Raw genomic sequence first — 23584 nt, 5'->3', positions numbered from 1 at the left:
TGATTATGTTTTTTGTGCTTTTTCATATCTGATTTTCTTTGACAAATTTACCGACTATGAAAACAGTATTATAATTTCTACGTTGCATATGTTCTTTTTGGGAAATTTGCAAGTGACCAGAGAAAAATGATTTCAAATCCAAAGTAGTATTCACTTCCATCCAAAAAAATGTTTGAAAATAAAAGAAAAAAAATATTGCCATGCGGTTGTAAACAAAATAGAAAAGAAAAACAGTGCCCACAAAATTCTTGATGGATATTCATTATAGAAACAAAAATATGTACAAAGTTTTCGTCTTCCAAAATGACTCGAAGATATAAAGGACTATATCTCTTAAGTGGAAATACGTACCCATCAGCCATTTTTACCAGCATTTCCATGGAGGTAGAGAGGGAAGAGGACAGAGTATTTCGACTGTTCTACTGGTCTTGGCTGTCCTCAAAACCTTTCGTGCAATATGTGAAGAGCTCATGCCTGTTAATGGCAAGTGTAAATCAAAGAACAAAGTTCAGCAGCTGATGAACTCTCAATGAGAAAAGGAGAGGGAGTAAAAAGGTCAATGATATACTCAACTTTAGTCAACTATACTAGGTTTGAGGTCACTTCTTTTGAAAACGTGTACTAAATGCCACATTTTACAACACTTATTTCAAAATTCACACTTAATGATCTAACTACATGATGTTTGAGATCACTTTTGAAGTAGTGTTTACAGCTAACTAAGCATTATAAAAGACTTGAAAAGTGTTCTTATTCATTATGCTAATTAGTAAGCCTGAATATTGCTAGAGTCAATCTATGTTCTAAAATTTATAATAACTTGCACCTCCTTCAGGACGCATGGTTTGCGTAGAAAATACTAACCGTTTGTTTTCAAGTTTCTGGATAACTATCCCATTCAATAGAAGCTCGGAACTGTAAACGGTTGCTCCTGCAAAAAGGAGCTCTAGCATTATTCTTGAGCTACTCTTTAAGAAACCAGGTGTTTTATTTATTAAAAAGGGGATAAATCCATACCTTCTCTGAGTAAAGGAACACAATTCGCATAATCTTCTTCGCATGAAAGAATAAGTAGATCGTCGGGGAACTTATCAGCCTTCCCAATGAAAATCTGACTCCTCTCAATAGGCTGCAAGGCGTTTAAATCTATGACCAATTTTGTAATACCAAAAGGGATAAGAATACATAGAGGTAGAAATTTACAGCTGCAAACAGTAATGTAATTTGAGAACAATCACAACTATGCACAAGCATGTATAGTCAGTACCTCACCCTGGGACATCTTTACCAAACTAGTAATGATTTCTTTACTAGGTTTTATGTTTGGGGTGACGAAGACTCTGAGACCCTGCTAAGTAGGATCAAAGAGGAAAAAGTAAAATATCTACAGCATTAATGAAAAATCAACTTGGAGAGAAACCTTAGCCTATATGAAACCAAAAAACAACATTTCACCTGTAGAAGTGGACGTTGGGTAGCACGAGATAAGGAAACAGGCAAGTTAAAACCAATTTCCTTCTCCTTCTTAGTATCTCTTAGAATATAGTTCTTTTCATCAATAAAACAGCTTGCTTGTCCACAACTTTCAAGCCATGAGGGTGTAACCACTGGTTTACCGAGAGCAATAGCCTCCAACATGTTTCTTGTACGAACGAACTTATCTGCTACAAAATGTGTGGCATCTGCAGAACTCGATGCAATTGATATACCCAGCTGTAAGACTACCTATTAAAGAAGAAACCAGATGGTAAGTACACATTTTGAAAGAACTTGATTGTCATAAAAAAGATAAGCACAGATTTACCTTTTTTTGTTGCTTGAGGGTAACTTCATCCAAATGCTGGCTAAAACATACTCTTACCAAAGCCATTGTTCTTCTTCTCCTCAAATCTTTCCATCTGAGATCAGGCATCGACTCTGAGACACCTAATCGTGCAAGCTCTTTCGAAGATGACTGTGGTAGCATTATTATGGGTGTTGTTTTGTGATAAATATCAAATTTGCAGCTGGACCTTGATGTATTTTTCCCTGCAGTAAAACATAGCATGTATTTTTCCCTGTACTGCATTATCATAGTATAAACAGAAATTTCTCAAACTGTGATCACAGTTTATGGTCTCACGCAATACATTTTGAAAACATTTTTGCACTAAAGACCATTAATGTAGAACATGTTGCACATTGCTTATTTAACTTGCATGAATCCCTAGGCAAACACGCAGGATATTCGGATTGATACTCCTAATTAAGGCAGTTGACTTACTGTTAGAATTTCTGCCTAATGTCCCATTTTTCATTAAGATGGAATTCTCGCAACGTCCCTCAACTGCTAAAGAAGTGTTGTTCTGATTGTTTGATTTATTTGGATGACTTTGGAAGTTGCGTGGTGTTCTTCTCCTCCTGGGGTGGCTCCATAATCCGACCATCAAACTGGTGATGGCAACTTGATCTCCCTTAGTGAGACCTCGCTGAATCAGTTGGCAACTACCTGTATCGCTGAGTAGATTGGAAGATGTGGCTGAATAATTGCTCCCATCAGGAGACTTTCTATAATTCAACCGTCCCTTCACCGCCAATCTACTTCTTTTTGCTTGTCTCTTAGTTGTCAAATCGGATTCTAACTCCTGACGGTCATATTGTGCTTGAGATCTATTCAAACACTTTGCATTAAGCTTCTTCTTAGAATGCAGTGTTCGCTTTGACTTTCTAACTGCGCCTCTCATAATTTGAGGATAGGAATTATTCAAATGAGGTTTATGTTCAATTATAGAGCACGAAATGTTATCGAAGGCATTCTCTGGACTGCAGGCATTGGCAAGTTTGTTACTATCAGGGATATAAGACAGTGCTTCCATTGCTTCAACAGCTATTTGGGTACTAAAACCAATATCTAATTCTTCGAGTTCATCTCCCTCATCATCCATAGAGCCAAACTGTTCCTCTCCTATTTTTGCATTTGGTTCCTTGTTGAACGTATTCTCTATTTCAATGTTGTTCATCCCATCTATCTCTGATGAAGAGATATCCAATCTTGGATGTGGCAAGGTTGAAGCAGTTGGATCAATCTGGAACTGAATGCCTGCACTTGCTTCCTCACCTTCATACTTTTTGAGCAAACAATGGCCTTCTTTATTGCTCAGTTTTGCGATATTCTGAGGCTTGGTTGCACATGACTGCCCTCTGCAGTTAACAAAATCAGAAGTTGCCTTTTTGCACTTGGCAAATAAGTTGCATTCTGCTTCTTGTTTGTAAATGTCAACCCACTCAAAGTTCCTTGTTTCTTCAATCGACTTCCTACCTATTCTCTTTGCCAAACTTTGAGGTCCCTTAATTCTTGAAAGAAGAGGAGATTGCACTCTAGCAGCCTCTCTTCCTTGAGAAAGATTTGCATTTGTAGTACTTAGAGTTACAAACTGATCCACAAAGCCAAGAGCATTGACTTGGGTTGAATCTCCTGGTTCTTGAGAACTGCAATAGCTTAACCTTGGCGAAAGTTGATATGAATCCTTCCCCATGTCAACCCCATTCAAACAATTAGAAGAAACTTGCTCCCCTTCATACAAATTTATAGACAAGTCAACCAAAGTTATGCTAAAAAAAATGAACAGAACAGAAAAGAACAGAAAAAGGGTTAACTCAAAGGTTTACTTTTAGCATTTTGTCCATTTTGATTTGCAGTGGTCCCTGTATTTTTAAAACTCCGTTTTTTAAAAGTTCTAGATAAAAATCAACCTTTTGAAAGTACATTGACAAAAAAAAAAAGTAGTGTTTCAGAAGTATATGAACTAGAATGCATGTCTTAGGAGTAGAAAAGACACTGAAATGGCCCAAGCTGAATTACATACTAAAATATTACTTAACCCTATATTTGAAAATGGCTAATAATATCGAGTTTCAAATTGAAGCAGGGAGTATGAACCTGTATCGCATGGCTTCTGATCAGAAGAGTTGAAATCCAATGTCATATTCTCATCTTGTGCATCACTTTTAACTTCCCACCCCGCTTCATTTCTAGACAGGTTGCTGGAAACTCTAATCACTCGACATCCATTAATTCCTTCGTCCTCGCTATCAAGCACGACATCATCCTCATACTCGAAAGTAGGAATGCATAAGTTCTTCGAACAATCAAGCGCATCCACCATCTCTGTATCAGTGAGAGGACTCTTCAAACGAACAACGTGGTTGTCAAATCCAACACTGTCTTCAAAAGCCAATGTATTCTGTAGTAGTTCGCAATCATCATAACTCGAACCAGAATCGTCATTTTCTGATTCTAAGACCATAAAGAAAACAATAGACTACTAAGCCAACGGCATAACGTGAAAAATGAAAGACAACGTGCAAACATCGATGAAACACACAAACATTCACTGTTCAAACTATAGCGATGGTCAATCAATAACGCAGTTAACAAATGGCTCGGTTTAGTTACTCTCTTAGTCGTTTGACGATCGAACGCGCTTTAAAAGTTAAGAATGTTGAAAATAACTGATGATTACCAGAAACCGACGATGAAGATGGAGAATGAAGATCAACGATCCGAGCCTGGATATTGGCGACGGCTGCCATTGGCATTGTTGCTAAAGATTCCTTAATCACGAACTTACACCGAAATCACATCCCCTTGCAGAGGCAATCGCGGAGAGAAATACAGAAGACCTTTTGATTCGATTTGGTAACAGCATGAAGTTCCGCGAAGTGAAGAAATGGAGGGAAATTTTTGGAACGCTTTTATTTTTATTTATTTATTTCATATATTTATATAAATTAAAAAATACTTGCGCTCCATCTTTTGTCATTGGAATAACCGTTTCTTTAAAATTAAATTATTTACCTAATTGAAATTTAAAAAAATATATATTTATATTTATAATATCAATTTTTGGTTAATAATTTAAATAATAAATAGAAAAAAATTTAGTAAGAAATTTCAAGCAATAGGAATGAAATAGGAAGCAAGAACAAGATCGAGGAATCCGAGTCTATGTCCCTGGTGGACATCTAGGGGATATTCAGATAGGCTTCTGCACATATGTGGACCGACGCTGTTATCTAGACACATTTACGACCAGCTTTAAAGGAAACTCAAGTCCCATATTCATTTTTTGCTCCGACTTTGTGGTTTCATTAAACCTTGGGCGAGGTTTATCTTTACCAACTGATGCGAAACCCAAGCTTGTTTGACCACACACGCTACCTACACGTGCATGTTCAATCGTCTGTGACACAATTAACTTACCTCTACTCTAAGTAAAGTTATTCGGTTCGACCTTGTTTCTATCTCAAAGTCAAGGTCTCTCAATGCAACATTGCATTTTATCTTGTCATCTCGATTTCCCATCGACATGACACATATGTCTTGATGTCATCTCGAATCATAGAGTGTCGTCGACCATCGCTACTCACTCGGTAAAGTATACTTGATTTATTTTATTTAAATTAATCCTTAAAATTTAGGACTGAGTCAATAAACAATTTATTGAAAGTATATTTAAAAATATAATAAATTAAAATTGAAAGTTTTTAGATACGAGATATTTTAGTAAATTTGTTTATAAATAATTAATTTTTAATATATTTGGACATGAAACGTGTCGCGACGGAGGTCCAGGAATTGTTTACATTTTTCTTAATTAATTTTGTTTATAATATATTTTACAAATAAGGTTTTAATGCGAATATAATAACATTAAATGGAGTTGGGCCGCTATGTCATTGGCAACTTCTTGGGCCTCAACCTTGGACCCATAGAGCCCTCTTTTGGATAAGCCCACACAATAAAGCCCATTTTTCCCTTTCCACTGATTGGGTGGACTCACTTTGGATAGTCCATCATCATTTAGGAGATAATCGTCATCCTGCGTCAAAAACATTTTAGACGATCCAATAGATCCAACTACAAAATTAAGATTTGAATCTATGATTTCGAGACACAAGCTAGTAGACATTGTTCACCGTTAACCTCTTTATCGAAGGTATATATAACAGTCCAAGTCCACCGTTAGCAGACATTGTTCGCTTTGGCCCATATCGTCGTCAACCTCGCAATTTAAAATGTGTCTGCTAATAAAAAGTTTCCACACTCTTATAAGGAATGGTTTGTTACTCTCTACAACTGATGTGGGATCTCACAATCCACTCCTCTAGGAGCCCCGTCGTCACAGGCACATCATCAAGTATCTGGCTCTGATACTATTTGTAATAGTTAAAGCTCACTATTAGCATATATTGTCCTCTTTGGCGGTTAGATATCACCTTCACCTCACCGTTTTAAAATGTACACCACACCTAAATGTGTGTGAAAGTTCTCTATTTATAATCAAATAAATTACAAGGATATGAAAATAGGAATAAATGGAAATATGATACCTATGATAATATGACAAATATCTCGATATTAAATATCCTTAACACTACTAGAGAGAGGTTTCCACATCCTTAATGCTTCGTTCCCCTCTCCAACCGATGTGAGATGCCACAATATAAGTCTCAACTAGTTGAGACCAAAGATTAACATAACAATTTTAAATACACATACAAACTTTCTAAATTAATTTTATTAATTTTCTTTGTTCATTAGGTTAGATATAGTATAAATTAACGAGGGTTTAGTGTGATATCCCACATTGGTTAGGGACGAGAACAAATCACCTCTTGATAAGGGTGTGGAAATCTTATCCTAGCAAACGCGTTTCAAAGCATTGAAAGGAAGCCCAAAAGGAAAAGTCCAAAGAAGACAATATCTACTAGGTGGATCTGGGTCTTTACATTTAGTAAAGTAAAGAGGGACGGAGATTTTACCTTAAGCCACAGCTTAGCAGAGCTAGTGAAGCCAGTGCAGAATATTATGGAATGAAATGGATGAAGTTTGGCATCTTTAAACATCACATAATTGTTGCTTTCTACCATTGATATTTCTGAAGATATCACCTACAATTACAATTACAGTTCTTTCCATATTAATAAACTACATGGAAGCTTACACATCAAGACTGAATCTTATCTTACTCACAAAAGTATGTGAAGGTTAAGGATTATGAGTACCTGAATTTCACCAGATTTGATTTTGTTGAAGGTTCCTACATCAATGACAGGGAACTTTCCATGGTGCCTCTTCATGTGGATGGGCCCTTTTTCCCATCTCTTCATACCATACTTACTCAAGCTTCCAAAAACCATCTTACTCAGAAACACCATCAATGAATCCAAAAACTTTAATGGCAGATATTGTCCCAACAACACTTGCAACTTCATCATTCTTCTGGTCATAATATGGATCTGTTTCAATCCATTTAAAATTAGCTTAAATTACAAAGCATAATTTCAAAAAGCATTTAACACATTTATAAACTTTTTATTTTTGTTATGTCATGGAGCCTCACTTAATCTAAAGTAAAAGTAAATAATGATATCCGAGTAAATTGTCCTAAATAACTAGGATAGTAAATCTACAGTTATACATAACTAAATAGTAAATAGTTATGTATAGTAAGTGAACCGTTATACACAGCTAGATAATACAGAGTAAATATAGTTATGTATAGTAAGTCAACCTACACAGCTAGATAATACTGAGTAAATATAGTTATGTATAGTAAGTCAACCTACACAGCTAGATAATACTGAGTAAATATAGCTCTGTATAGTAAGTCAACCTACACAACTAGATAATACAGAGTAAATATAGCTATGTATGGTAAGTCAACCCTTATACAGAGTAAATGGTCATAAATAATAAACAGAATATTAAAAATCTATATTCAATAAAGCTATGTATAGTAAGCTAAACATATATATATAGAGAGATGTATTCTCTATCCAAGTAGTTATCCATACAAATTGTTTAGCCAATATTCTCCTTGCATTTTTTCTATTATATTCTTTTATATTCTTTGTGTTCATCTAGATCGTGTGCGCGATCCTAACAATTTTCTCTCTAATAAATTCTTGACATATTAGAAAGTTTTAAAATTAACTCATACATCAAATATGAAATTAGATTTTAAGTCCTTTTAATTCAATGTCTAAGAAATATTATGTTTTGAGTTAATTAAAAACATATTTACAGACAAAAATTTAAGATTTTAATAAATTTCTTAGTCAAGCAAGGAATTAAAACCTTTAATTTTCTTTTATGGAAACAATATATTAGTTGAATGTTAAGTTAAATTTCAAAATTTTTAAATTTTTATTATGAAATTGATTATAAAATTGTAGGTATTTAATTATTTTGAAAATGGGTTTCTAATTTGTTGAGATCTAAAAATAAAAAAATAAAAATCTCTAAATTACATATCCTCTTATATACTTTATAGTAATACAACTGACCACGTCATTCTTTTATGATATCTCTATCAAATCTCTCTCTTAAATGACAACTGTCCACGTCATTATTTAAAGTTGTTACAATTTCTTAAAATTGGAGTTATTAATGTATGAGGCTAGAGAGTTCTATCAACTAAAATAATTTTTAAGTAATAAATGTATCCAATTTTAACAATTTATAACCTTCAATCAATTTTCCTCTAAATCTTTGAAATTGCAACAATTTTTCATTAAATTTGAAACCATTTTTTTCATAGATATCTAACTTAAATTAGATACTACAAAAAAAAAAAAAAAAAAAAAAAAAAAAAAAAAAAAATTATAGGAAGAAAAATATGAATGGTGAAAAAAAATTTGTTAAATTTATTTTCAGGATTTATTTATTTTTTATTTTATTGCTAAATTCTAGAAAGAACGAACTTTCAATAATTTTAAAACTGAAAACGATAAGAGTGGAAAGTGATATATATATATATATATATATATTATTATTATTATTATTTCATGCAACAATTTTTCTGTAAAATAAATTTCCTGTAACAAATTTTCATTAAATTTGAATATCTAACTTAAATTAGTGATTAAAAAAAAGTATATTTTATAGGAAGAAAAATATGAATGGTGAAAAAAATTGTTAAATTTGATTTTCAGGATTTTTTTTTGGTTAAATTATAGAAAAGACGAATTTTCAATAAATTTAAAACAGAAAAAATATAGAGTGGAAAGTGGAATACCGGGCTTCGAACGAGGATGGAAGTTGTAGCGCCGTGATTCGCAAGATCCAAAGCAATTTCCATTCCAGAATTTCCCGCCCCAACCACCAACACATTTTTCCCCTCAAATCCCTTCCCCGATTTATACCTCGTCGAGTGCATCACTTCGCCGCCGAATCTCTCCAATCCCTCCACCACCGGTATGTACGGATCCGCCGTCTCCCCCGTCGCCACCACCAAAAACCGTCCAACATACTCCTCCTCGATTTCTCCGCCGTCCTCACTATTCCTCACTCTCACCTTCCACTTCTTCAAATCCCTATCGTACTCCGCCGCCTCCACCTTCCTCCGGTACAGAGGATCGATTCCGAAATTCGAAATGTAAGAATCTAAATACTCGAGAAACATCTTCTTCGGCACGTAATTAGGGAAAGAAGACGGAAACTCCATAAACGCAAGCTCTGAGGATTTCTTCGGAAGATGAAGACACAATCGATCGTACGCATATTTCCGCCATAGCGAAGCAGAGCAATCTTCTCGTTCAAGGAGTTTGTAAGGGATCGAGGCTCGAGATAGACAGGCGGCGGTGGACAGGCCGGACGGACCTGCTCCGACGATGATCACTGTAGTCTCCATTTTTCTTTCTTCTTCTTCTTCTTCACCGTTTCTGTTGAAATGTGATTTTAGGGCTGTGTGTGGAAGATAAAGGATGAACTTACTGCACGTGGTTAGGCGGTTGTGAGAGACTAAAATTACGAAATTAACGTGAGGATTAAGGAATTTGGTGCTAAATCAAGGGCTCTTTTGGTAATTTTCTTAACATCATTTGATTTTATCAATTTTCTTTTTATGGTTAAAATACAAAAAAAATTATTGGATTTATGGGCTGGGCCTAGTTGAAAGAATGTTTTACACCTACCTTCTACTTCGAGCTAAGCCCAAGCCCAAGCCCACGTTTCGCAGGGCCCATTTATAACACCGATAAGGTATCACAACAAAACAAAAAAACTTCAAGCCAAGCCCAAGCCCACGTTTTGCAGGGCCCATATAACACCGATAAGGGCTTACAACAAAAACTTCGAGCCAAGCCCAAGCCCATGTTTTGCAGGGCCCATATAACACCGATAAGGGCTCACAAACAAAAACTTCAAGCCAAGCCCAAGCCCAAGCCCATGTTTTGCAGGGCCCATATAACACCGATAAGGGCTCACAGCAAAAACTTCGAGCCAAGCCCAAGCCCACGTTTTGCAGGGCCCATACAACACCGATATGGGCTTACAACAAAAACTTCTAGCCAAGCCCAAGCCCAAGCCCACGTTTCACGGGGCCCATATATAACACCAATAGGGCTCACAACAAAAACTTGCTCAAAAGTCCCACGAATTTTCTTTTATCCAAATATGATCAAAATAAAGTAGGATTGTACGGATATAATACAAGGGCAAGGGCGAGTAGCAAATAAAGAAACTAGGTAAATTTTCAAGTTAGTAAAAGATAATTTAGGACGATATCCCGAGTCATATAAACCAAGTTTGAAATTTATAATTGGACTAATGACGTATACAATACTTGAATTCTCGATGTAGATGCTACATAGTTGGTTCTCATCCTGTTTCAAATGCATATCCCATTTTTAGCAGGGTTATGAAAATCCACAAGAAGCAACCAACCGGCCGAGCCTAAATATGGTTAGGCCCCTTATGTGTCTTGAGCTTATACTTCATGCAATTAATACGCCCATTTCGTAACATTCTCTGATTTGCTAGTCGCCGGAATCTTTTCTCAATTTTGGTTATAGCTATTGCACTGAAGCAGTTATTGGCCCAGCTATTCAAATAGCTAAATATCAGTGAACTCTACATCTTGTGTTCGATGTATATCTTCGACCCAGAGGTCAAAAGTTTGAATCTCCCACTCGATTCTCGTAAACGAAATGGGATTTAATATAAAAAAACAATAGTGGCATACAACCACACATCACAAAACAACACATAAACACCAAATGCAAAAAGATAAAAACAAGAAAAATAATAATAAAGAAGGAAAAAAAAAAGTAGCTAAGAAAAACATTTACATGTGGTTGAGAAAGGTAGAGAGACCCAACAACGCATATGAAGCTTTGTCTGTTAGTATCACTTGCCAAGCTGTGTTATCACATCACAGCCCACTAACCATTAGCCACGTGTCATTCTGACTACACCTTAGCTGACTCACATCACAGGCACCCCCCCCTCCCTTACCTTTTTCAGCTTTAATCATAATCCCTTTTTTTCCCCTCTCTGGGCTTCTTCTTCTTCGTCTTCCCTCTCTCTCTCTCATCCCACAAAATGGCTTCCATTTTCTCTCTCTACATCCCCATTTTCATGGCCTACACAGCTTCTATTTTGCCTTTCTCCTTCGCTTCTTATCCCAATCACTTCCCTCCCCTCATTTCTTCCATCTCCGCCGCGCCTGAATTTTCGCCCTCCCCTTCTCCGTCGCCGGCGTCGGACATTTCTCCGCTCTTTCCGACCCCCGGCGGTGCCACTCTTCCGCCGTCCTCTTTGCCTACCATCCCCTCTAGTCCCAGCCCTCCGAACCCTGATTTTATGGACGCCGCACCGGCGCCGGAAATGCCTCTTCCACCGTCTCAGTCCTTGCCGTTCTCTGCCGCTGCTACTCTCAACTCCGGTGGGTGGTGTTGGTCGATTTGGGTGGCTCTTACGGCGGCTATCGTAGCGGAGGTTTGCCGGTGACTGGTTAGCCGGCGTTGTTGGGGTTTTAGTGGACATTGGAGTGTAGTTGTATTGGCACTTGTAATTCTCTTCCTTTACGTTATCTCTTCTTATTGCGATATAAAATTTTGATTTTTTGTATTTCACTCATTTTTTTAATTCCATATTTTATCTTTTTTTTCCCATAAAATAACTGAATTGTTCTTTTTAACGTTTGAGTGGAACAAAAATAATTATGTTAGAGAAGGTTGGCCAAGTTCAAAATTTGAGATATTCTTCTTCTTTATTTATTTATTTATATATATAAATAACGATAATTTAGAGAATGAGTGTTGAAATGATTCGAAAACCCCACTAATTCGGAGTATTCAACTTAAACCATAAAAATAAGGTAACATTATATATATATATTTTTTTTTGTAATTTGGGTTAGATTGAATTTTTGGAGATTCAAAAATTTGAGTCAGTTCAAGAGTTGATATTTTTTAGTCAAATCAACTATACCCACCGACCTATTTGAAAATAGGATTACAACCCAATCCTACTTTTAAAATATTATAAATATCGAGAATACTTAAAGTTTGTAACAATGTTGGTGATGTGTTATGACCAGTAAATGCTTGATATTTAAATTTTATGAAATTTGAGTTACTATTATAAGTATTAAAAACTAATTAAAAAAAAATCGGACAACCCCACTTGAAATAGAGGGTTGGATTAAGTTGTAAACTCTATTCCGGCTACTTGAGCTGCTAACTCAACCAACCCAAAATTTCGAGTTATTCCATAAGATTTCTCCAACCCAACACAATCGATAACTCTAAATTATTAATACTTTTGCAACTAAGTGTATTAAGTTATATTTATAATAAAATAATATTTTTGATGAAAATAAGTAATGAAGAAAAATGTTAGTTTTTAATGAAATAGAAAAGTAAAAATGTATAAATGATAAGCATAATGGGTAAGTTGAGGTAAGTATGAAGCCTACCTAAAATCACCTCACAAAAAAGTTCCCCTTTTGGCTTTCATTGCTTTTCTTCCTCATTTTCCAACAACTCAAAAGCTTGTCCTATTTTAATATTTTAATTTCTATTTTAAATAATCTTCTATTCTATATTTAAATTATCAACTTTCCATTAAAAAAATTAAATCTATTTAATAAATTTATTTAAATAATTAATTATATATTTAGAATTTCAGTTCTTAAAATCATGACTTAAACATTAGGACAAAGTACATGCATATGATTAGACACCCAAACTAACTCTAATTCAAGTTTCCCAAAACACCAACATACTTTATGGAAGAGCCCACCCCATCTAGACCAACTCTTTTACTCCACCGAAAACAAAACAATATTGACTCCAAGTATTGCACTTGATCATTAGGTCTAGTATGTATCTAATTATGTATAGTTTACTATGTGCACGTCCGTGTGCCATGACGTACATATGTGTATCTATGTATGGATATAATCACGGAGAAGTAGAGGGAGTGAGATGCTTCAATCATCAAACATGTGCCAATAGTAATAGAGACACTGAGTTGGAGATGCCATAAAAAAACGACATGAAATAGTTTGGTCATGTTGGATTCGAGATCATTGTCATCAAGTAATGGATCACTCAATTCTTGTGGTGTATGAAAATATAAATGTGTTGAATTGTAAGTTCACACCTGACTGAGGATAGCTTCTTCGTGATAAATGCACATTAGAGGCTGCCACCAAAAAAAAAGAAAATTTAATAAGGACATAATAACAAATTGTTAAGAATAAGAAACATAAGTGGAATAGAAAGTGCGATCTTCATTAATGTTCAGAACGTTTAAATAGGATTGAAGAGTTACCATCGTTGACCACACAACGTTTAAATAGGATTGAAGAGTTACCATTGTTGACCACACATTCGCTAAAGACCAGACTATAAAGTAAAGGTGTAACGGCACAGGCTCACCGCTAGCAGATATTGTTCTCTTTGAGATTTCCCTTTTGGAATTTCCCTCAAAGTTTTTAAAACGCGTCTACTAGGTGAGGTTTTCACACCCTTATAAAAAGTGGTTCGTTCTCCTCCTCAACCAATATGGGATCTTACAATGAAATTTGTTGAAGTTACGTGAGAGGTGAAATTTCTTGATTGCATCGAAGAGTTAACATCATTGACCACACTTTCACCAAGGCGTCTCATCTTGTTTAAGAACCTGTAACATCAGACACAATCAAGTGCATCTATTATATGCACAAATAAGCCATGGAAACCATTTAGATGAACGTATTTGCAAGGTGCAAACACTATCTGTCGCAGTTAAGATTGCTCCAAGTGCAAAAAAAATTATAAATAACAACACTATAAGAAACATGAAACTATGAATAGAAGAACAGAGAAAGTGGTTCGATCAAAAAGGAGATCAAAGTCACTTTCTCGAACATAATCTCTTCAGTTTCCATAAATATTGTAGCATTTGAGAGAACATTATTCCTATTGATACATGTTGTACCTGATAAATGCCTACCAAATCTATTAGATATCTGGAATAATAAATTTAAAAGGGAAGCATCCATCCCCTGTTTTAATTCTCACCATTTAAATGGAAAAAGAAAAACAAAGGAAAACAATTCACCCAACAACTTGTTGGAATAAGTGCTACAAGTGGAAACTTATTCTATATCCAGATATCATCATAGGAAGTGTATTAAAAAAAAAAAATTACAGAACTTTTACGTTCAATGGATAGCCAACTGTAGGTCTGAAAATGATGCTCTTGTAGCAGTAGGTATGAATGTAACCCGCCCAATCAGTTATTATTCATGATCTGGGTAGCTTTTGTTTTAGTTTTTGTTTTCATAGAAAATAGAAAGCAAGACTAGTTTGATATAAGAGATTTAAAGCGGAATAAATTAACAATTGAGCATTTCCTGCACCCATTATTCACTATGGTTGTAGATTAGTTTGTGCGGATTTTGTACTTCTAAAGAATTGAATGCAAGTCATGGTGATTCCTCCCCCATTTGGACATGGGGGTATATGATGAAATTATATAATGTTCAAGGAATGTACCTACTGATATGATGAAGAATGATATCACCCTTCCAAAAGCACCAAACAATATGATTGCCAGAAAGATTCGAAGAGCTGTTTCTTCTTCACCTGAAACCTGTAGTAGGTGCAAAATTTAATCTAAAACAGACCAGAAAGTTAAAAAAATGAAATAAACTGGAAAATCATAAACACGGTATTAAGATTTAATGTAAAGCCTGTTAGACGAACACGACTCTCCACAATGGTATGATATTGTCCACTTTGAGCATAAGCTCTCATGGCTTTGCTTTGGGCTTCCCCAAAAGGCCTCATACCAATGGAGTTAGTATGAGTTAGTATTCCTCACTTATAAACCCATGATCATTCCCTAAATTAGTCGATGTGGGACTTCCATCATCCAACACCTCCCCTCGAACAAAGTGCGCCTCCCCTTAATCGAGGCTCGACTTCTTTGGAGTCTTAGTCATTTTTGACTGCCTTCGAGGAGGGGCTTGGCTCCTTTTCTTTAGGAGTTCTTTGTTCGATATTTGAGGATTTGAGGATTTATCAATCTATTGGCACGACTAAGTTTAGGGCATGGCTCTGATACCATGTTAGACGAACACGACTCTCCACAATGGTATGATATTGTCCACTTTGAGCATAAGCTCTCATGGCTTTGCTTTGGGCTTCCCCAAAAGGCCTCATACCAATGGAGTTAGTATTCCTCACTTATAAACCCATGATCATTCCCTAAATTAGTCGATGTGGGACTTCCATCATCCAACAAAGCCAATTGCCTCATAAACTCGGGGTGTTCTACACTTCCCAGTCAGCCTAAAATCTATTTCGTCATGGTACTAATGATCCATCGAGTCCCATGAAAACTTACATGGCTAGGGAAGTAACTGACTCATTCGGCCAACGTTTCTTTTCAAAAAAAGGCGAACAATTAGACAACAAACAAGGAGTAGCACCGCAAAGAATGTGAAATGCGCCGCTTACGGGTCTGCTTTCAGCCCCAATTGCGACAGAAACGCGAATGGACTTGAATCCATGAAGCCAAGAGCCCAGTCTGGTAAATTCCGAAAGAAAATCACGGCAAAAATATTCAAAACCTTTGTATAAATTTGTTTTAGAGAAGTTTCCAATATGTAAATCTAATTTCCAGACTTCATACATAGAATTATATCGATAGCTCGTGAATTCTTGGCTGCTTAAAGATATTCATCATGCAGATATTCAACAAAACGTCGATAATCTGATTTTAAAATCAGCCACAAAAGGCAAAGAACGATAACAACACAGCGCCAAATTTTCAAATCTTTCCACTCCAACGATTAGTGAAGAAAAAGAAAACTCGCGGCCTGGCAGTAAATGAACATAATGCCAAACGCAGAAGCTGAAAATTAGCAAGCAAAAACCACAAACCTAGAATCGTCTTCCTCAGAAACGCAAAATAAAGAGAAAAGATGAAAAAAAAAAAAAACAGAAAGCTATAAGAAATCAAGAATGATCGAAGCATACACACACACATATATATAGAGAGAGAGAGAGAGAACCGAAAGCTGTAATTTGAAACTTGCAGAGGAAGGAATCTCAATGATGACCGGAGTTCTTGACGGAAGAACCCTGATGAAATAGAAGTTCATGGCGTAAAGTAGCGAAGCTTTCCTCTCCGGCGACGGAATACAATTCTCTCTCCTTGCAATTCCATTACAGAGACGGAGTTCTTCTTTGGCGCCAACGGCCAGAGCCACGAATTTATATGAATTCCAAAAGTTAAATTTTATTATTTTCATTTTAGTACAATTGCAATTCTAACCCATTTTCCTCCCAATATTACAAAAATAACCCCAAACTTGTAATTGCAAATATAACATTATCAAAATACATAATTAAATTAAGGGTAAGTTAAGTATTTGAAAAGTTAAAATTTAAAATTGCAATTTTTGAAAGTTGCAATTATTATCCTCTTCAAACCTTACCTAGCTTTCTAGGTCATCCACGACCGTCTGAAGTGTAAGAGTAAACTCAGATTCTGATAGGGTAAGATTGCGACTCTAATATATATATATATATATAATATGTTAAATTATGTTACTTATGTACAAATACAAACGCTTTTATTAAAAACCATAATTAAAAGTTTCTAAAAATCAGAAACCTCCGACATGACTTCATAAGTGCTTAAAAACGTGCTTTCGAGGGAAAAAAAACATATTTCTAAGCAATTGCTAACGAGGCTCTGACCACGCTACCCTACAGTTTCCAACCTTATTTACACATGGTAATTGTTGTGGCATCTTCTAGCTGTATATGGCTTCCTCTTCCTCATGTTATTCTAAAGAATAGCTGTGCTACAAAACTTCATGTGTTTGCTATACAACCTGCCATCAGTGGATATACTTTTCAGTTGGTGAGCCAGGGATGAAAGGTACGAAGCCTCTTCCACCAAAGACAGGACGCATGTATCGATCATCGAACATACGCCAATAGTAATGGACGGAATGAGTTGGAGTTGTTAACAGCATACGTAAGCTGGTAGGACGGGGAATGTTCGATTCTCGAACATCGGCTTCGACATCTTCACCACCGGACAAAAGAACGTCGGTCAGAGACTTAACTGGAGAATCTGCTGCTGCTACAATTGTGGCATCTATTGGTGTATCATGCAGTGAAAGCATGTACCTTACAATGGGTTTAGTTAAGAGTCCAAATACCTGCCATAAATGTAACACCATGAAATGAAAACCTTTCTGAAGATTTTTCACATTAGAAACCTTTCAACCAGGTGTGTAGGATGAAACAGTCCACAAATTGAATGATGAAACAATTGAATAGGGCAGTCAGAGGAACAGCTAGAAACATCTAAAATTGCAACAAGAGCTAAACATGATAACAGCAATCACTTCAAAATACTTAATATTAGATCCACGTCGATTGGGGAGAAAAATAAAGCATTCTTTACAAGGGTGTAGAAATCTCTCCCTAGCAAACGTGTTTTAAAGAAATCTCTCCCTAGCAAACGTGTTTTAAAAACCTTAAGGGGAAGCCTGAAAGGGATCTCCCAAAGAGGATAATATATGTGCTAGCGGTGGGCTTGGGCCATTACAAATGGTATCAGAGCTAGACACAGGGCAATGTGCCTACGAGGAGGCTGAGCCTCGAAGGGGGTGGACACGAGACAGTGTGCCAGCAAGAACGCTTGTGAGATGGGGGGGTGGGGGAATGAGAGCGAGGACGCTGGCCCTGAAGAGGGGTGGATTGTGAGATCCCACATCAATTAGGGAGGAGAACGAAGCATTCTTTTTATGGGTGTGGAAACCTCTCCCTAGCAGACTCGTTTTAAAAACCTTGAGGGGAAACCCAAAAGGGAAAGCCCAAAGAGGACAATATTTGCTAGTAGTGGGCTTAACTCGTTACATTGAACTACAACGTTATTCTAATGAGCAAGAAAAGGTAAAACTCGACCCATATTTATCTTGAAGAAACTAGGCAGGAGAATGCAATGTATCCTATTAGAGATATAGTAGGATACTGTCAATTTTGGACCTAAGCTCTTGTAATTTTGTTTTTTGTCTTACTCAAAATGACTTACTTTTGGGTAAAAGCTTCGTACCAATGTAGAGGTTGTCAAACACTAATATACTCATGATTTTCCTCTTTCTTGGCCAATATCGGACTTTAGGCTCACTCCAACGGCATTATGGTTAAGATGAAGTGAAGTGAAGTAATCAAAACAGCGATATGTCAATATCTTAAACTCGATGCATCATTTCTCTTACCACATTAGTGACGAGAACAATCGTGATCGTGCTAGTAATCATAATCGCATTCTCTTGCAGCTGTGTGTACCCTGACCTTGTAAACTGCAAATATTACAAAACCCATCTTTAATCACAAAAAGTCCATACTTTTGAAAGTGTCCACACAGTTTTTAGTAAGCTGTTGGTCCTTTGTGGTTCGCTAATCTAATAAGACCTAGAATAAGTTCTTTCATAGTAAGGCAGCAAAATTCCCAGAAATCTAAAGCAAGAGTACCTGATTATAAGCAAGGGCTACAGAGACAGCACCTCTCATGAGCCCAGCCCACCAAATTGTAACCTGCAAGGAATTGCCATAAGTAAAATGAATAAGTTTTAAAACCTAATATAAAATTATAAAATAAGTCCAAGGACTTATTAGAAACCTTTTCAAATACATGAACTTATTGGACATAACTTGAAAGTTGATAGACCAAACATGTTAATTTAACGAAAATATAGCTACCTGCTGCTTAAACCCGATTCTGTCGCTCTGAGACTTTCTAGTCAAGTTCGATATAAACGAGAGCGGAAATACAAAAGCTGCCCTTGCAGCAAGGACTAAACCAAGCAGTATTAGACTCACACCAGCCGATGTCCAAGGCCTGTCAAAAGGCAACATATTATGTAATGCAGAAGTGCAGGGCAGAGAAAGACTTGTATTAAGTACATGCATGGGTCCACAACACTTGAAAGCTATACAGTCGATGATGTCAACCATTTCAATCTAATAGATTACATAATTTTAATCGAGGGCAAAAATGACGTTATAGGAGTTTAAACACGAGAATTCCTACTCTTGTAGCTCCCTCGATTGATAGCCACTTATTGAGCGTTATGCTAATTTCCAAGCTTGTAAAATAAAAGTTGATAAGAATCATAGGAGTTTAAACACGAGATTTCCTACTCTTATTTGAACCCATAAGCTTAGACCGATGTGTTACTGTAAATTCAATTTTATATTCATATTCTTAACAGTTTGATAATCCTTCAATAATCCTATTGATAAACTGTTTAATGACACTTATAAGAATGATGAATGTATGCATCACAACTCCAAGATAGCCAATTTAAGAATCTCACCTTCGGCCAACAATTTTCCACTTCTCAATATCCAAGGCATCCATGCCAACGTATAGGAAGATGAAAGTCTCAGAAACAAATGAGAGCGTTGCAAAAGTATGCCTACAAGAATCGATAAACAACGGAAGGGAAAAAAAACTATATCAGTACTTCAAAAAATTTTAAATACATTATTAGACAATGAAAAAGCAGCATCCAATGAGACCAAAAGAAAGAACGAACATACTTGGTGGTCACTCTTGAACTTTCAGTCACATTATGCCAAGTGTAATGGGACATGACAATCCCACAAAAGAACATGGTAAGAATACCACTAAGATTGCACAACTGCAATAAATAAGCAATTGCATCATCAAATGATAGCCAAAATCAAATATGATATCAATTAAAATCAAATATTTCTGAAGTCTTACTTCAGCAGTCATATACGAAAGGTAAGGCATTAAAATCATCAAAGCGACCTCCCGATCAGTTGAGTGCCTGAAATTTTGAAAGAGCTTAGCATATAGCGTTTGACTTCAACTTGAAATTTATACGATGACAGATACAAAAAGCCTCCGACCCTACTCAAAATAAGCAAATTAATCGACAATTCCACTGATTCGAAGTTCCAAGTAAATCTAAATCCTTTTTATCAATGACAAGGGTCGCGTTTCATACACTACATTGGAATTCGTTTAGCAAAAGAAATGAACTTAATGAACAGAGGGAGGAAAGAAAGTGCTTGCCTGCCAAAGTACAGTTTCTTTATGATGTATGCACTGGACAGCCCAACCTGTGAATTAAAGTAGTCTCAATTTCCTAAGAACCAAAAACTGAGTTGACAGATAAACAAATTTGAATAATAAAATAGTTTATGCAGCCTCGAGGCTTTTTCCAGTGTTAACTGATGGAAAGACCGATCCGCCCCTGCCAACATTTTTCTAAAATCACATATATACAGCCCCTTCTCTTCCCAGAACATATGATATTTGTAATTCTTGCACCTTCACTGTCTTTAAGTTCCTAACAGTGTTCTATACTATTCTCGTTCACACATGGTCCATCATTTTAAATACATTTCTCAATGCCACCAAATAGACTTTGACTTGAGATTTACTCTTTTTCATGTATCTATGAGTGTTTGGTATAACTTGTGACGAGCTCGACTAATCTCATAGGACAACCGTTTGACTCTAATATACTTGGTTGTCAAGAAAACGAGCAATTTTAAATATTAAGTAGGTGATCACCATGGTTTATACCTATTTCCTCTAAATCCCTTTATTTTTTCATCTGTCACAATGAAACTAGGCCAATTCGTGGTGGTTGACTTGAGATTATTGCAAATAAGACAGGAGAAAACGTGTTGAAAAAGAGACTCACTATCACTCCCAGCAAGGTGCTCATCAAAAATAAATAGGAAAAGTTTCCAAGAAGCTGAATGGCATTGGATGAGGTGATGTGAGAGAGGTCGAATCTCTGGATTGCTTTGAAAAGCACGACAGAAGTAGCATCATTAACCACGCCTTCACCAAAGACTAGACTATACAGTAAAGGAGTCTCGTCCTGATTAAGCACCTACAGCATTAGAAGAAAAATAAGCAAATTATGGGTACATTGTTGAGTGACATATAATCCACTGAAATCGACACGTACCTGCAAAGTGCAAACACTATCTGTGGCTGATAAGATTGCTCCTAGGGCTGCAAGAGACAAATTAATGAATTAATGGGAAAAAATATATTGAATAGCAAACAAGACCAAATGACAAAGTATATAATTAAGGTTAATAATCTTTAATCACTGTATAATCTTTAAATAATATGGACAGTATGAAGATGTAAGCAGTAAACCGGGGAAATTAATATTAGAAATAAAATTGAGAACTCGATTGCCTAACTTTTAGAAGTATAGGAACTTATTAAATACCTACCTATTAAAGTAAAGAACTTAATAGATATAAACCTGAAAGTTGAGGGTCGACCGTGAGGAACACTCTACCAACTAAATACGTAGATGCCGAGATTGAAAAATACAAAATGCGCACACACAAAATGCAGGAAGCCAGACTCTAGTTCTAAACTATCCCATAAGCAAAATAAGAATGATAATAATGCTCTGGCTTTCTATACACACATTAGATAAAGGAAGAAGAACAGAAACATACCAAAATAATCACCCACGTCTAAGAAGCCAATATCCAATTTTTTGAATATATGTAGTGAACCTGTTTCAAGGATCTTAACATTAATCTCGAGAAATTGTAGGATGTCCCAACAAATTTAGATATACACTATCAAAAGAGAGTGAAATTTTTTAGAATATAAGAGAAACTACCAAGTGATATGATGAAAAATGAGATCGCAGTACCAACAGCCCCAAACAACATGATCATTAGAAAGTTCCGAAAGAACTGTTTCTTTTTCACCTGAAACCTGAAACAGGAGAGAAATCTTAAGTTAGGAAGCTATGGCATCTCGAGAAAGAAACAAAACTCATACGAGTAAAGAAAATTTGTCAATGATGGCACCAGTACAAGCTTTATATTATACAAATAAAGTAATGTTGATGTGCTTGGAAATAAGAGTATATGAACCCACTGCAACAACAAAAAGAACACTCGACTCGATCATTATTACATACCCAGCATTAAAAATTATGGGTGGAAGAACATAAATGAAGAAAAGCTCTTCACTAAACACTAGGATACGTGAGTTTCTGCCTTTGGTTGTTAATAAGATGAGAGTTCCAGTGAAAAGACCCTGTAAACAACAAACAAATATCACAAATTCAAATTCCTGGGCTTGAAGATACACGAATACATGATACATGCGGAACTTAACAAATTTAAAGGCAACTCACAATGAAAATAGCAGTGACTGATTCATTTATCCAACGACTTTTCTCAAGAAGATGCCCAATTACAATACAAGCACAAAGAAGTAATACAAACAATGCAACGCGATGCTCTTCAGGGTCTGATTTCAAAGCCAACTTCATCACGGTGTTTCCCAAAAATGAATCCATGAAAGTAATTGAATATCAGGCACTGCAGGAAATTAAAATCATTATGTAATTGTAGCAAACATCCATATGATCAATCCAAAAGAGGTTCAATCAAACGTCATACAATTCTAAAAAAGCTTGTTCATATGTAATTTAACATTAAGCTCCAAAGATTTTTCCAGTCCGTACCTATCAAAAATTCATCATCAAAGTGCCGGCGTAGGATAGATTTTATGAACTTCCCACCATGTTTTTCATTTTTTTGGTTCACACACAAATTTCAAAAGAAAAACAAGGAACATTACTTAACTCACAAGATTCTACTACTTTACCCCCAATTCACTCCTTCAACTACACCAATAACAGCAGAACTTCCAAGCAACGCCAGGAAGATCAATCGGATGACAATACTTCGAATCAAACAAACGTGTAACATCATATCAATAAAGCATAACATTCAAAGATTCTTACCTCAATTCAATCACCTCAGAACAGAAAAATACACCAATAATACGACCGATTCTGTTGTGCATGCAATCTCGAAGAAAAAGGGAAGGAAAATGGTAACAAGGAAACAGAATCTGTTCGCCTACCGCCAAAAGAATCGACAGAAGAGGAGTCCAAGGGATGGAATCAAAACGTAACCTCAGAAATATCAAATATGAAGGCCAGCTGAGAGTTGAAGAGAATGGAAGCTTGTACGCGAAGGAAACTTTGTTGTTGGAACGATGGCCGTAGGATCAGAATATTGAATTCCAGTTAGCCAAGTCCGCCATTGATACCGCGATTGTGACTAATTTAAATTTTTTGTTGAGCCAAATTACACTTTTGCCCTATGATAAGTCTTAAACTGGACATTTTTTGTCAAAGTTTCTTTCGTCGTTAATAATATGACGTGGAATTAACAAAATGACTAGACTGCCTTATGTGGC

General features: G+C 36.0%; 4 protein-coding genes and 1 long non-coding RNA gene across 6 annotated transcripts; 1 reads left to right on the top strand and 4 right to left on the bottom strand.

Annotated features, from left to right (window-relative positions):
• Window positions 1-138: 138 nt before the first annotated feature.
• LOC111807120 (BRCT domain-containing DNA repair protein) lies at window positions 139-4714 on the bottom strand. The gene is given in 10 exon segments (XM_023692697.2): window positions 139-440; window positions 443-474; window positions 865-931; window positions 1018-1129; window positions 1268-1348; window positions 1456-1725; window positions 1805-2028; window positions 2264-3553; window positions 3920-4276; window positions 4503-4714. Coding segments are annotated over 10 exon segments (2595 nt in total). The 5' UTR covers window positions 4579-4714; the 3' UTR covers window positions 139-354.
• An 895-nt stretch (window positions 4715-5609) lies between these two features.
• On the bottom strand, window positions 5610-9764 carry LOC111807286 (putative indole-3-pyruvate monooxygenase YUCCA10). Its single transcript, XM_023692947.2, has 4 exons — window positions 9063-9764; window positions 7048-7281; window positions 6805-6933; window positions 5610-5861 (listed from the first exon to the last, which is right to left on the bottom strand). Exons 1-4 carry the CDS (start codon window positions 9675-9677, stop codon window positions 5673-5675), a joined length of 1167 nt encoding a protein of 388 aa, XP_023548715.2. The 5' UTR covers window positions 9678-9764; the 3' UTR covers window positions 5610-5672.
• A 1544-nt stretch (window positions 9765-11308) lies between these two features.
• On the top strand, window positions 11309-11835 carry LOC111807438 (uncharacterized). The gene has a single exon (XM_023693171.2). The coding sequence runs from the start codon at window positions 11369-11371 to the stop codon at window positions 11774-11776; it is 408 nt and encodes a 135-aa protein (XP_023548939.2). The 5' UTR covers window positions 11309-11368; the 3' UTR covers window positions 11777-11835.
• A 1080-nt stretch (window positions 11836-12915) lies between these two features.
• LOC111807439 (uncharacterized) lies at window positions 12916-16011 on the bottom strand. The gene is made up of 3 exons (XR_015423129.1): window positions 15668-16011; window positions 14815-14911; window positions 12916-13957 (listed from the first exon to the last, which is right to left on the bottom strand). It is a non-coding gene; the product is annotated as an uncharacterized LOC111807439 (long non-coding RNA).
• An 819-nt stretch (window positions 16012-16830) lies between these two features.
• LOC111807574 (sodium/hydrogen exchanger 2) lies at window positions 16831-23578 on the bottom strand. 2 transcript variants are annotated; one of them, XM_023693355.2, is made up of 15 exons: window positions 23124-23578; window positions 22509-22695; window positions 22290-22408; window positions 21984-22081; window positions 21814-21873; window positions 21303-21349; window positions 21030-21224; window positions 20393-20439; window positions 20078-20144; window positions 19891-19991; window positions 19665-19766; window positions 19048-19186; window positions 18820-18882; window positions 18564-18647; window positions 16831-17498 (listed from the first exon to the last, which is right to left on the bottom strand). In XM_023693355.2, exons 2-15 carry the CDS (start codon window positions 22671-22673, stop codon window positions 17172-17174), a joined length of 1614 nt encoding a protein of 537 aa, XP_023549123.2. In that variant the 5' UTR covers window positions 22674-22695; window positions 23124-23578; the 3' UTR covers window positions 16831-17171. The 2 variants fall into 2 exon arrangements, with proteins under 2 accessions (XP_023549123.2, XP_023549124.2); XM_023693356.2 differs by lacking the exon at window positions 23124-23578 and adding an exon at window positions 22842-23016.
• Window positions 23579-23584: the final 6 nt, after the last annotated feature.

The sequence above is a fragment of the Cucurbita pepo genome, chromosome 12 (assembly GCF_057944985.1).
Source record: "Cucurbita pepo subsp. pepo isolate OVF chromosome 12, ASM5794498v1, whole genome shotgun sequence".
Lineage (NCBI taxonomy): Eukaryota > Viridiplantae > Streptophyta > Magnoliopsida > Cucurbitales > Cucurbitaceae > Cucurbita > Cucurbita pepo.
Note: the sequence above shows the minus strand (reverse complement) of the source record. Positions and strands in the feature narration are given on the sequence as shown.